Source organism: Candida metapsilosis, assembly GCF_017655625.1.
Source record: "Candida metapsilosis strain BP57 chromosome Unknown scaffold1, whole genome shotgun sequence".
Taxonomy (NCBI): domain Eukaryota; kingdom Fungi; phylum Ascomycota; class Pichiomycetes; order Serinales; family Debaryomycetaceae; genus Lodderomyces; species Lodderomyces metapsilosis.
The window spans coordinates 2,028,494-2,041,840 of NW_027138159.1; the positions used below are offsets into that span (position 1 = coordinate 2,028,494).

At 39.3% G+C, this 13,347-nt stretch overlaps 7 protein-coding genes and 1 pseudogene across 8 annotated transcripts; 6 read left to right on the forward strand and 2 right to left on the reverse strand. All coding sequences in view use genetic code 12, as the record gives it.

Moving 5' to 3' along the window:
* Positions 1–496: 496 nt before the first annotated feature.
* Positions 497–1,954, reverse strand: I9W82_000909 (uncharacterized protein; the record flags this gene model as incomplete). The annotated part of the gene is made up of 1 exon (XM_067695324.1): positions 497–1,954. The coding sequence occupies one exon, from the start codon at positions 1,952–1,954 to the stop codon at positions 497–499; it is 1,458 nt and encodes a 485-aa protein (XP_067550933.1).
* Positions 1,955–2,058: 104 nt separating this feature from the next.
* On the forward strand, positions 2,059–3,576 carry I9W82_000910 (uncharacterized protein; the record flags this gene model as incomplete). The annotated part of the gene is made up of 1 exon (XM_067695326.1): positions 2,059–3,576. The coding sequence occupies one exon, from the start codon at positions 2,059–2,061 to the stop codon at positions 3,574–3,576; it is 1,518 nt and encodes a 505-aa protein (XP_067550934.1).
* A 170-nt stretch (positions 3,577–3,746) lies between these two features.
* I9W82_000911 (uncharacterized protein) lies at positions 3,747–5,159 on the forward strand (the record flags this gene model as incomplete). Its single annotated transcript, XM_067695327.1, has 1 exon — positions 3,747–5,159. The coding sequence occupies one exon, from the start codon at positions 3,747–3,749 to the stop codon at positions 5,157–5,159; it is 1,413 nt and encodes a 470-aa protein (XP_067550935.1).
* Positions 5,160–5,332: 173 nt separating this feature from the next.
* PTR3 (Ptr3p) lies at positions 5,333–7,474 on the forward strand (the record flags this gene model as incomplete). Its single annotated transcript, XM_067695328.1, has 1 exon — positions 5,333–7,474. The coding sequence occupies one exon, from the start codon at positions 5,333–5,335 to the stop codon at positions 7,472–7,474; it is 2,142 nt and encodes a 713-aa protein (XP_067550936.1).
* Positions 7,475–7,661: 187 nt separating this feature from the next.
* On the forward strand, positions 7,662–9,152 carry CYS4 (cystathionine beta-synthase; the record flags this gene model as incomplete). Its single annotated transcript, XM_067695329.1, has 1 exon — positions 7,662–9,152. The coding sequence occupies one exon, from the start codon at positions 7,662–7,664 to the stop codon at positions 9,150–9,152; it is 1,491 nt and encodes a 496-aa protein (XP_067550937.1).
* Positions 9,153–9,198: 46 nt separating this feature from the next.
* On the reverse strand, positions 9,199–10,092 carry I9W82_000914 (transcription elongation factor DST1; the record flags this gene model as incomplete). The annotated part of the gene is made up of 1 exon (XM_067695330.1): positions 9,199–10,092. The coding sequence occupies one exon, from the start codon at positions 10,090–10,092 to the stop codon at positions 9,199–9,201; it is 894 nt and encodes a 297-aa protein (XP_067550938.1).
* Positions 10,093–10,192: 100 nt separating this feature from the next.
* Positions 10,193–11,647, forward strand: I9W82_000915 (annotated as a pseudogene). The gene is made up of 2 exons: positions 10,193–10,932; positions 11,173–11,647. Coding segments are annotated over exons 1-2 (1,215 nt in total).
* An 848-nt stretch (positions 11,648–12,495) lies between these two features.
* On the forward strand, positions 12,496–13,068 carry UBC8 (E2 ubiquitin-conjugating protein; the record flags this gene model as incomplete). Its single annotated transcript, XM_067695331.1, has 1 exon — positions 12,496–13,068. The coding sequence occupies one exon, from the start codon at positions 12,496–12,498 to the stop codon at positions 13,066–13,068; it is 573 nt and encodes a 190-aa protein (XP_067550939.1).
* Positions 13,069–13,347: the final 279 nt, after the last annotated feature.

A 13,347-nucleotide genomic window follows, 5' to 3' on the forward strand; every position in this document is an offset into this window, starting at 1 on the left:
GATGGAAAAGATCAACTGCTTTCATTGGAGATGTTTTTATTTGACCTCTTACAATCAACGGAACGGGAAAAGTACCACAAGTATCCATACCTACTATTCTCCTATATCAACATATTCAAATTTATTAAACTTACTTGTACCGCTGAGCTTCAACAGTTTATCTCAACCAACACAATCAGGTCTCTCATTGGGAAAAATCTATCTAATGCCTTTGGTATATGGTCCAATACAACAAACAAAAGTGAGGATAAAGAGTTTCTTGGGTTTAGTGTATACCCATCAGCATCTTTTTTCAACCATTCATGTGACCCAAATATCATCAAAATTAGGATGAGCAACGACATGAGATTTGAAACATTAAGAGATATCGCTGCAGGCGAGGAGTTGTGTATAAACTATGGCAATTTTCAAAATGAAGAGGTTGAAAAACGTCAATTGGAGTTACAAGAATGGTTTTTTAATTGTGGATGTACAAAGTGTCAATTGGAGATGATGGCTAAGTGAAATCGTAATTACGATAAAACTGTTTAAATTCCTCACAATCGGCCATTTCCTTGATTTTTGGCTGTTGGCATTTATCCCATTGAACACGATCAGGTAAATTTAGCATATGTGCAAGCACTCTTCGAGGAAATTGGATATCAAGTGGTTTGCCTTTAGTTAATTTAGCAATGTAAATATGTGACTCCGTTTCACTTATGCATATAGTGAATTTGATATAATCATTCTCCTTCTCAATTGCTTCAAGCTTTGGATCGTTTGCGTTGCTAAACTCGTCAAATTCAAGACTTTGATTTCTTTTAAATTTCTCATTATTAGTCCTAGTTCTAAACTCCAATGATTTGGGAAACTTGTCAAGTTGTGATTCATAAACGGGTAAAAATTGGACATTGTGGTGAACATTATCATGCCGGTTCAACTCGAAAAAGATCAATTTGAGGTACGGTTTCTGATCTGCGAAAGCCTTTACTAACGTTTGCTGAAATTTATCAATCTCTTGTCGTATGGGGTTATTACGATCATTAACACTGGCGATATGTGATATCGGTATTATAATACCATGACCGGAAAATGACAAGTCTTTGTTTGATCTTGTGAGTGGACCTTTGGCAACTGTTAGATACGTTTGTGATCCAATTGAGACTATCATATGAGTCTCAGTTTTCGGATTGCTTAAACAAAAGAAACATTGATCAGGAGTGACGACTTTCGCTTTCTTCATTGAATCGTTCCCTCCTTTTCTATCCTCATTTGAACGCTTGTTTGTAAGGAATGGATTTCTTCCCATATTGGTGCCATTTTCCTTCTCATCTGTGATTGTAAATGCGTAAAACCATTTGTCACCACTCCCCTCTTGTGCCAAACTTATAAATCTTGTAACTTCGCCACTAGGCCATGCAAATGGTTCATTTTCATGGAAAATCCCGCCATCATTGTTCCCCACAGCAAAATGATATTTCGGCTTGACGAACTTGACTAACTCATCAATTGTAGCATCGCCTACTTCTGATATCGAGTTGACGAACGATAATGCCAAGGGCCACTTGAATGTGAAAATTAAATCAATTTTCGCCTTGATTTGAGTCAATTTTTCAAGGCTACCTTTCAGAAGTTCACCAGATACAATCAACATTGTAGTTCCAGTTACCAATTTGATAATGCTGTACGGGGGTTTCACATAGGTGAAGTTTTCAGCAACATCAACCAATGAAGAGGACAGATCCAATGCTTCCTCCTCAACCTTTTCCGATATCCCTTTATATCCTTTGGCAAAATATGTTCCTTCCAAAAGCTTTGTCAGTGGTAGTGGCATATCAGCAGGAATGACATCTCCCATCAAAACTGTCGCTGCAAATGGCCCCAACTTTTCATTCTGCGAATTAGCTTTTGCCAAAACCTTATCCAAGTTTTCTGGACTTGGGTTAAACACAAGGATCTTGGTTTCTTCAGACATGGTGGTATTTGCTGGTGAAGAGTCTTTTCGATGAGCGAAAAATACGATCACGTGTATTTATTTACACATTTTCGTCACCATCAATTTGCTTCTTCCTTACGGCAATGAAAGACGAGCTGAATAATATAAAGGTTTTTGTTAGAGTCAGGCCAATACTACCGCGAGAGCAGCCCAGTAATGATGAGCCAGCACCACCTTCTCTTGTGTCAATGCCATCACCAGACTGCACTACAATCCTAAACCCAACCACAGACGAACGAAAGCTGTATTACTTTGATGATTGCGTATGGTCATTCGATCCCAAAGATACCAACTACGTTGACAATAGACAGTTCTATAACAAATCGGGACCAGACCTACTAACGCATTTGTTCGAAGGGTTCAATGTTTGTTTACTTGCCTATGGGCAGACAAGTTCAGGAAAAACATACACAATGATGGGCGAAGAGGAGCAACCTGGTGTGATTCCGTCCTTGATCAGGGATATTCTAAAACAGATTGAAATCTCAATCAATCGCAAAGTGCAATGCGAGTTGAAGTTTTCGTATGTGGAGATATACAATGAACAAGTTATCGATTTGCTCACCAAGGACCAGAGTGTGAAGTGCAGGGTCCGTGAAAATCCTCAAACAGGTCCTTATGTTGAAAACGCAAAGGAAATTAAAATTTCTAGTTATGAACAATTTTTAAACCTCTTGAAGTTGGGAAACAAGGTGAGATCTTCCGCTTCGACATTGATGAATGACTTTAGTTCAAGATCTCATGCGGTTATTACATTGACACTTTTGCAAACCAGATATGAAAACGAAGATGGAGATGGGATCGGAAATGCAAGCGAGCAAATGACTTCGAATATAAAATTAGTTGACTTGGCTGGTTCAGAACGATTGGCTAGAACGAAATTATATGGTCAGCAACAGCGCATGAAAGAAGGAGCGCTGATTAACAAGTCTTTAACAGTTTTAGGTCGTTGTATCAACTTGCTAGCACAAAAGAACAACAAGGCAATGGTACCCTACAGAGACTCAATTTTGACATACATTTTAAAGGAAAATCTTGCTGGTAATTCCAAAACATGTATGTTGTTTTGTATATCGCCGTTGGATTATGAAGAGACAACACAAACTCTTAACTATGCAAATGAGGTGAAGAAGATTAAGACCTTGGCCAGGGCAAACAAGACAAAATTGCCAACAGTGCCCGTCAATTGGGAGGAATTAAAGAATTCAGAAAACACGATTATCGACTCACTCCGAAACGAAGTCGAAACATTGACAAGTAAACTAACTAGGTTGGAGTTGGAGCAAAGCAACCTGTCGGCTCTGCTGGATGCGACGTTGGTAGAACATAAAGAATCTCCCAACTTTAAAAAATTGTTGGAATACCTCGAAAAGGAATCCGCAAGGACCAGATTTGAAAACAGGTATTTAAAACAACAATTGTCAAAGAAGAATAAACAGATTAATGAATTACAAAGTCAAGTTGATTTCATAGACCGCTTCCAGTTTGAGAAAATTGAACAAGATATGGCAAAGGTGCAGCTAATCAGAGATATAGAGCACTGTTGTCATGCTATTGACGACGATTTGGTACTGCTCGATCCTAGCAGGCTCTTGTCTTAATATAACAAGCTTTAAAGTATCGATATGCATAACCATTTATATCCCTTCGGATTTAACTTACTCTCTAAATTTTTGTGCGACAAATGAACAAGTCACTCTAAAACCACCAGCAAAAAAAATCAGGTGCGGAACTAAGGCCTTTATCAATCATCCACCTACCACAACAGATCATGCCTGACATGGACAGAGTGTTCCATTCGTCTGTACAAGAGGCAGTACAACTTACTGTCCAAAACAAGAAGTCTTTGTTTGTATTTCTTGCTCTGCCGGATGACAGCACAAACGATTCATTCTTGAGTAAATTTATAAAGGATCAAACTATTTCACAGTTGCGAGAAAACTCAGTTCCATTGAAGTTGATACGGGGCAGCGTTGAATACGGATATTTCGAACAGCTTTTCAAAAATTTGATTGTTCCTAGCTTTTATGTGGTGCTGCAAGGAAAACTTGAGGCGGTGATCACGTCAGATTCTTCCGAAGACGATTTTGATAAATGTATACAACTGCTTTCCGCTAGGCTCAGAGAGTCAACAGATACTTCCACTTCACCTCCAGAGGTACCTACTGCTTTATCGTCTCAACCCTCTTCTGGTCTGGTACCACAAACAGCAATAACTTCCACACCCAACAACCAAGAATCAACACGTTCACAATCCAATGATGATGATGACGAGCATGAAAAATCAGTTTTGAGGCACAGGAAAATAGTTGAACAACAAAGAAAAGAAAAGTTGGCAGAGAAGCGACGCTTGAGAGAGTTATTGGAAGCTGATAAAAGGGAAAGACAAAGCAGGGAGAGAGCAGAGAAGGAACTATTTGAAGAACTGAAACCTTCTTTGCCAACACTGTCTAAATCATCAAGTCATACGAATTGTCTTTTGGCGATTAAATTATTCGATGGAAGCACCATCAAGCACGATTTTAAACCAGAGGATACATTAACTACAGTGCGTACCTTCCTTGACGAAGAGGTTAAAATCATACCTTCCACAAGTAGCATGCCTTCGTTTGCCAGCACGTCATATCCTACAGGCTACTCATTCCACCGACCAGCTTTACCAAGGGTTACATACTCTGAGGAACAAGAGTCCCATTCGTTAGTGGATCTTGATTTGACTCCTAGATCCATTTTAATTCTCAAGCCAACTTATGATCAAACAAATTCAAACAACAATGCTCCTGGTAATGAAAAAGTGGGAATTTTAAGAACTATTTACAATTTTGTTACAGGAATAGGCTCGGCACTTTACTCGTTTTTCGATTATGGTGTTGAGGATGTTCACCGACAGGTCAATGCGGAACCACCAGCCCCTTTGCACCAGACAGAAGAAGAAGTAATAGATCTTCACCAGCCCATTGCGCCTGGCCTCTTGTCAGTTGGAGACAGAGGATTATCATCTTCGCTAATAAACATTGAAAGAGATGACCGTGGTATCATTGCAGCGACACCAGTAGAGTCGCGAGCCTCGAGTCCCAGGCCGCCCTTGAGCCGGGTGCAAACTATTCACGATGACGCTAGAGATTTGCGAGATACGTATAATGGAAATAGTATCAATCTTAGAGATGATGATCAGGCCACCTAGGGTGAAGCCGAGTTATAGGTAACGTAGTTGAATAGAGAATAGCTTTTTTTTTTCAGTTTCTTCACCATATGTAGAATCCGGAGATAACGAAACGAACAAAAAAAAAAAAGGAGAAACGGAATCTTCGATAAGTGGAAACTTTCTAGGAATCTCCCTTTTACATCACCAAGTTCATGGATAAATCGAGTTTGACAAACTTATTGAGATTTCCCGGTTATGGTCAGCTCATAGTTACGGATGCCGCTGTACTTTCATGTGGATGTTTGACATCGGAATCATTATTTTCCAATGAATGCATGAAATATTGTCCCAATTGCCATGCCAGTGATGTCTCGATCCTAGCCCAAATCGAACCACTTCGGCAGTTGTACAATATACTCAGCATACAAGGGCCCATTCCACTGCCTCATGGTGAGCGAAGGCGTCGAAGCGATACAAAGAAAAATAGCAAAGGCGATGATCATTCAGCTCAACTTCCTTCCAAGATGACTGAATCAATGAATTTGTTGACTTTATTTCACAAGTATGCTAAGGAAGAGCAATCTGGCCTGTATTCAACTGAAGCTAGCTCCACTACTGCCCCCATTGATATTGTGGGGAAACAAAACCAATTCGAGGATGAGTCATATACAACAACACATGATACACCATCTACACATTCAGTCTCTGTGTCACCTCAGAATTTCCGTCAACAAGGGACGCAATTGAGTCAGCAAAAGCAGCCTGACCCAAACTTTGAAACCCTTTTGGAACATGTAAGTGAGCAAAAGGAGTACAATTTCAGCAAATGTTTCCCCTTTCATCGTAAAGTTTTGTCATTCCCCACGCTGCAACTAAAATTGAATATAGGAACGGTGAACCCGTTTAAATTAGGGTCTTTTGGTATCAAAAGGTCAATCAATACGTCAATTCACACATTTATCGACTTCCACAAGGGATTGGAGATTACTCGATTTGTACTATTAGGTGAAAAAAAGTGGGAATTATTTGAATATGTTTTACCATCTAGTGAAACAAACACGGCTCACATCAGGCCAGTACTCATATGTTGTGGAAAACTGACGGGTGAATACGGGGAATCACAAAGTAACTTGAGGTCACCAAACATACCAGGTGATCATGAAACAATAAAGTCAAATGATTTTTGTACCAGTGGGAAAGGAAGTCAATTATCCAAAGATGATTTGAAAAAGAGATTATCATCTTGGGATCAAACATACTGTCAATTGACTAAGGATTTCTTGGTAATCTCAGGTACAAAGGGGGTCATGAGAGTAATTAATATTAATCTGGAAGGAAAATATCAATTGGGTGAACCAATTTACACATACCTAACAAACTTTCCAATACGATGTATCGCCATTTCGCCCAATGGAACCCTTGTCGCCTGTAGTATCACGGGAAGAGAACGAATATCCGACAAAGAGCAGCCATTCATTGTCCTACATAGAATGGTGGTAGGCGAAGACTCGTGGGCTAAATTTGTTGATCCGATATTGATAGCAGTGCCCTATCGTGATCCAATAAAGATAATAAGATTCAATGGATCTTCATCCCATATTATATGTGCCACGGTTTGGGAATCACGATACATAATTATCAAATTAAAAGATAGTGAAAAAGGATACCAGAAGCCCCGTTTGGTGTGGTCAGACTTACCATTCAAAAGTGGTCTGAGGCAAGAAGAAGGCGGTAATACAACTTTAGACAGAGGGGAAGGAGCCGATGATGAACTAATGATGGCAAGCGAAGGAATTACTGATATACAATTCGGCCAAATGTATTCGAACATGGTTATGATTACATCAAACATAATAGGGCACAGACCACCAGTTTTGATTCGTCTACATGGCACCCAAATCGATTCCTCTAGACACGATTCCGATAATGACGGGTTCAGTATTGACAATTCATTCTCGAGTCGTGAAGAAGATGGTAGTTACTCCATGTTGAAATCTTCTGAAGTGATGCTCAAGTTTCCTGAAGTGGGCTCTTCAATTCACGTGGCTGCATTATCTCCCAGAGGAGACGGAATTGTATTTGTTGATGAAGATGGTCGATTGTACCTAGTTTCAGCTCCCAATTTAAGCCAACAATCAGGAACCACTGGTGGACTGAGCAAGAAAATAGTGGTACTATTGGGCGAGGCGGCTAATGCAGAGAGATTTACAGAAGCAGCATCGGTGCAATTTCTGGCTGATGGAGGTAAAGTGTTTACCGTAGACAGAAAGGGGTTATTCCAAGTATTTGACTTTACAAAAGGTGTCCCAGGAGAAGACTTGGATGTTGTCAAATGTAAAATATTGAGTGTTTAAATAGAGTGGTCTGTACCTTTTGTTCTTCGCTTATACACGGTTATGCGCGTGCCACACTTTTCTAGCGCCACATCGTAAAAAAAAGAAAAAGAAACGATGCAGGTTGAAGGAAGAAAACGAAAAAAAAAAAAAAAAAAAAAAAAACGGAAAACATCGGTACTTCATAACCTCTACTACATAGATCACCATGTCGAACCCTACTCCACCTCCTCCATTAAAGAATGACATCTTGGAACTTATTGGAAACACTCCTTTAGTCAAATTGAACAAAATCCCACAATCATTGGGTATCAAGGCTAAGGTTTACGCCAAAGTTGAATTGTTCAATGCAGGTGGATCCATTAAAGATAGAATTGCCAAGAACATGGTTCTCGAAGCTGAAAAGCAAGGCAGAATTAAACCTGGGTACACTTTGATCGAACCAACCTCTGGAAATACTGGTATTGGTTTGGCATTAGTCGGTGCAGTGAGAGGATATAGAACCATCATCACTTTACCAGAAAAGATGTCGAATGAAAAAGTTTCAGTTTTGAAAGCTTTAGGTGCTGAGATTATCAGAACTCCAACTGAAGCCGCATTTGATGACCCAGAGTCTCATATTGGAGTTGCAAGAAGATTGGAGAAGGAAATTCCAAACTCTGTCATTTTGGATCAATATTCCAACCCAGCCAATCCTGATGCTCACTACTATGGTACTGGTTATGAGATTTGGGAACAAACTGAAGGTAAAGTGACCCATTTGGTTGCTGGTGCTGGTACTGGTGGTACTATTTCCGGTATGTCCAAATACTTGAAAGAAAAAAATCCAAAAGTCAAAGTCACTGGTGCTGATCCAAAGGGTTCTATCTTGGCTCAGCCAGAAAGTTTGAACGACAGTTCTGAAGGATATTTGGTTGAAGGTATTGGTTATGATTTTGTCCCGGATGTGTTGAACAGAAAATATGTTGATGATTGGATCAAAACTGATGATGCAGAGTCATTTAAATTGGCAAGAAGGATCATTAGGGAAGAAGGGATCTTAGTTGGTGGATCTTCGGGTTCAGCACTTCAAGCTGCCTTGTTAGTGGCCAAAGACCTTTCTGAAGACGATGTGGTAGTTGTCGTATTCCCTGATTCTATCAGATCTTACTTGACCAAGTTTGCTGATGATGAGTGGTTGAAATCCAATGGATTTACTGTTGAAGAAGACGAAGCTACAAACAAGAGTGACGAATTCTTGAACAACAAAACAATCAAGGATTTGGTTGCAGGTAAACCACCTGTTGTTACTGTTACGCTTGCGGATACCGTGGCTAAAACGTTTGACCTCTTGCAATCAAATGGATTTGACCAGTTGCCGGTATTGAATAAATCAGGACAATTAGTTGGGTTGATCACATTGTCAAAGATTTTGAAATCATTATCAACGAAAAAGATTCAATTAACAAACTCAATCAGCTCAATCATTATAGATTTCAGAAAATTGGCTGACTTTGAGAAATCCAAGTCTATAAACAAGGAGTCGGGATTCACCAAGAGAAACTACGATGTCATTACCTTGGACACTAAATTGAGTGTGTTGAACAAATTTTTTGAAACAAACTCCAATGCCATCATCACTGATAACGATTTGAAGCCAGTTCAAATTGTAACCAAGGTTGACTTGCTTTCTTACTTGACAAAGAATCTCTCTTATTAAAAATACGGGAATCCTAATAAAGTATATATATATAATACATAATGAACTAAGAAAATTTCCATCTATTTCCACAGTTTTCACATGTGCAAAATGTTGTCAATGGTTCATCTGCCGACCTGGTTTGCATTTGGTAATAACTGACCTTCTTGTGTTTACATTTACCACATGTGAATCTATCAGTAACTGCTCTCTTTTCAGTAGCACCTTGTGCATCAAAGAGATTTTGCTTGTGCAATTTCTCAATCTCTTTCTTCAATGATTCAGGAGCCATTTCATTAGGTGTCATCTTGATGAACTGAGCGGCCGTGATTTGCTTAGATAAAACACGTTCTCTCAATTCTGGGTTCTTTTTATTTCGAAGGTTCATTGTGAAACTTCTCAATTTGTTTCTATAAGAGTCGTTGACCTTCAGGTACTCACTTTTGAACACCTCGCTTTCTATCTCGGAGGCTATTGTGATGATATGTTGAGGGGAATCGTTCCTTTCAACTGCCAAGGAAGAATATAACGCACCCACAGATGCGTTACGAGTAGGATTGTCATACAATGTGGTATTGACGCCATCAGATTTGGCATTACGTGGGCCACTAAATGTCCTCCCATTCGCACCTGTGTCAGCAGCATTTGGTGTTGTGGATGCTGGTGAACCCGAAGAAGCGGGTGTCGAGCCTGGCGAGCTGGCTGATGTTTTCTTTTTGCTATTCTTTTCATTTTGCACCGCTTCTCTCCACCCCCTAATCATTTTCTTTACTAATGTTGATATTTCCTTATTGTCATGGCTTCTGTATTTATTCACCACAACACCAACCTTTGTTTCTCTCAATAACTTTTCCGTGGGGACCACTTCATCGTTTAATATATTGAGAAGTTTCAATATCGTCACGTCATCTACAGATTTTTCAAGGTTCGATATGGTGGATTTCACTTCTTTGGCATCCATACTGAAAATGTGAATAGGAGGGTGTGTGTTGGGGATTTCTATTTTTTTCTTCAGTGAAGAATTTTTTTTTTATTCCCTTCAAGTGTTACCATAATCAACTATGGATAGCAGAAGCACATGTGTATCGATAGGGAAATTCCCATTTGACTATACCGAAGAGCAGGTGTTGGAAATAGCGAGATCAGTAGGTCCAGTTCTTGATATTAAACTATTATTTGATGAATTGACGGGAAAATCGAAAGGATACGCAATTGTCAATTACGGCGATGTCGAAACGGCAGGCTCGGCTGTAAGAAATTTAAACTACACGTCTCTACCGAATGGAAGATTCTTGAAGTGTGCCATTGTTAATGGTTATGAGATGGTTGGAGATGAAGATTCTGCTGTTAAGTTACCTCCGTTGCCACTAGGTATTCAAATACACCCAAACCAAAATGCGTCGCAAGTAATATCCAGCATACTTTCCAATATTGATTCAAATTCAGCTCTACAGATTTTGTCGGAAATGAAAACCATGAGTCAGGAGAATCCTAGAGGCACTAAACTTTTGCTTGAAAGATTTCCACAGTTAGCATTAGCGATGGTCGAATTGGGGTTGTTAACCAATACCACAAACCATGAGCTTATAGAATTGACGTTGAATAAAAAGCCAATAGAATTAAAGAGTTTATCCACTGATCATGTTGCTCTACTACAGTCTGTGTACAACTTAACAGATGATCAGATTAGTGAGTTGGATGAAAGTCAGCAGGAGATTGTGAAACAAGTCAAGGTTGAAATTGAGAAAGGATCCTATGGTGAGATACTAACTAGTGACTCCAACAATCAAATGACCGTATAGTATGTAGCTTATGTGTATATAGAAAGAAACATACGAATTGGTTTTATTACAAAAAAAAAAAAAATCACCTGTAATTGTTAATTCGGGTAAACTCAATCGGCACAATGCGAAACTGCAAAAAGTCAACGATTTTCATTTCAAACGGCTGAGAAAATCTGTCATCCATTTCTTGTCTTGTCCCATTTGTATTTTGTGCCACGATAGTCTTGAAAGAATATGTCTCTGCAGAGGAAAACTAGAGAGGAGTTATTAGCAGACTTTGAGAATGACTTGGTCAAATTTATATCCATGACCATAGCTGTTGAAGGACATGACGAACCATTGGTGTTTTCACGAGACATGGAGCCAATGCCACAACGCCTCCATTTCATATTACCAGAGTACTCAGTTTACTACTTGACGATCAGATACAAGGTTAAACAAAGGCCGTTGAAGAAACTCACTTATCATCAAACGGTGAAAAAGGGTGTGATTAAAGTTGATACAAGAGACTTGGAGATGGTTGAGGACGCCGTTGTAAATGACCACGAGGATGAAGGTGATTACCATGAAGTGACATTCCCTGCTGGAGGTGTGCCAGGTGGATCGTTTTTGAGAGGATTGTATCCGGCCAAGAGTACTATTAGAGAAAATGGAGAAAAGATTTGGAGCTACAATTGGACAATTGAAATTTGCAAGAAGACGCAGAAGCCACTGGTTGGCGGATTTGATTAGATTGAAATAGAATGTGTACTTTTGAATTCACATAATCGCTTTAAACCTGCTCTCGGTATAGCTTGTCGTAAAAGACAAGGAGCACATATGCAACACAAAATAAATTTAAATTCCGAGTGCGCTTTGGCAAGAACCCCAACAAAATTTATAAAGAATTAGATGGAAAGGGGCGTGATAACATATTGGGGTTAAAGCTTGCCTGTTTAGGAGATTCACAACTGATGTCGGTAATGGAACAGTGTTCTTATCAAATCTAGATCGCGGGATGTAATTTTGGCTTTTTTTCCATTCTCCTTTTCCCCCGATAGTACGAAAGATTTACCTTAGAACGACTATTTGGTTTCCTTTGAGAGAGCTAAAGGGAAACCTCTAAGGGAATTATACTCTATGCCTCTCTCTCTTTCTGTAAAATATACACCAACCGCAAACATTTGTTCTGTCCAACCTCCTTTTTCCGACTTTCCATTTACACATTTGATCACGAAATGGAACACAAAAGCCGTTTCAAATTCGGTGTAACCACATTTCCTACAATGTACAATAAAATTAGACAACTTTTTTTTGATTATCTTTTTCTCTTTTGGTTTCTTACAGTAAATTGACTCATACCGGCAACCACCAAGACTTAAAGAACATCGGACGATAGAAATAGAAAGATCGACAGGTGTTCATTTCTAACCACCCTCTGCTTGAATTTGAAGGCGCTTATTCCTTCTTATCACGTCACATATAGCAACATATTGTTTTTTTGATCACAAGACCTCATTTTCCGCCACCCTTTGCAAGAACTATTTCACACAGCCTCTATCAGCCCAAGGTCCCATTATCATTTTGCAATCCCTTTAGCCATGAGCTCACCTAAAAGACGTATCGAGAAAGATGTTATGGCTCTAATGATGAGTGATCATGATGTAACATTGATTGACGACTCGATTCAGCAATTCTTTGTGATATTTCATGGGCCAAAGGATACTCCATACGAAGGGGGCGTTTGGAAGATTAGAGTAGAATTGCCTGATCAATATCCCATCAAATCGCCGTCGATAGGATTTACAAACAAAATATACCATCCAAATATCGACGAGGGATCAGGTGCTGTTTGTTTAGACGTTATAAATCAAACATGGTCGCCGATGTTTGGTCTTTTGAATATATTTGAAAACTTTTTACCTCATTTGTTGAGGTACGCCAATCCTAGTGACCCATTGAATACAGAGGCGTCTAATTTAATGACAAAAGATGAGAACAAGTACAATGAGACTGTGAAGAAGTATGTCGAGCAATATGCAAGTCATATGCCTGACATGAATGGTGATGCCGAAAGAGAAGGAGTGGATGATGAAGATGACGAGTTGAGTGATGTTGGAAGTTTATCTAGTGATGATGAAGAGGATGGTGTCGCTGGTAATCTTGAAATTTGAGGCTGATAAACTCATCGATAAGCTCATTGTCGTTTTGGGGCTAGATCTACTGCTAAAGTAAAGTAGGTGCCACCTTGTTGGATTCTAACAAGATCAGATTGCAAGCAATTTGATCATTAATGTTTCTCATGATTTATTTTACATATGCCATTTGGGAGTTTCATAGGTTATAAATTTGGTTTTATTAGTACTGATCTCATGTAGCAGCTGATATTGCATAACCTCTGCACGTTTCAACTTTATTGGCGTCGTCTCGTATCTGTGTGTATAACGCTCCTT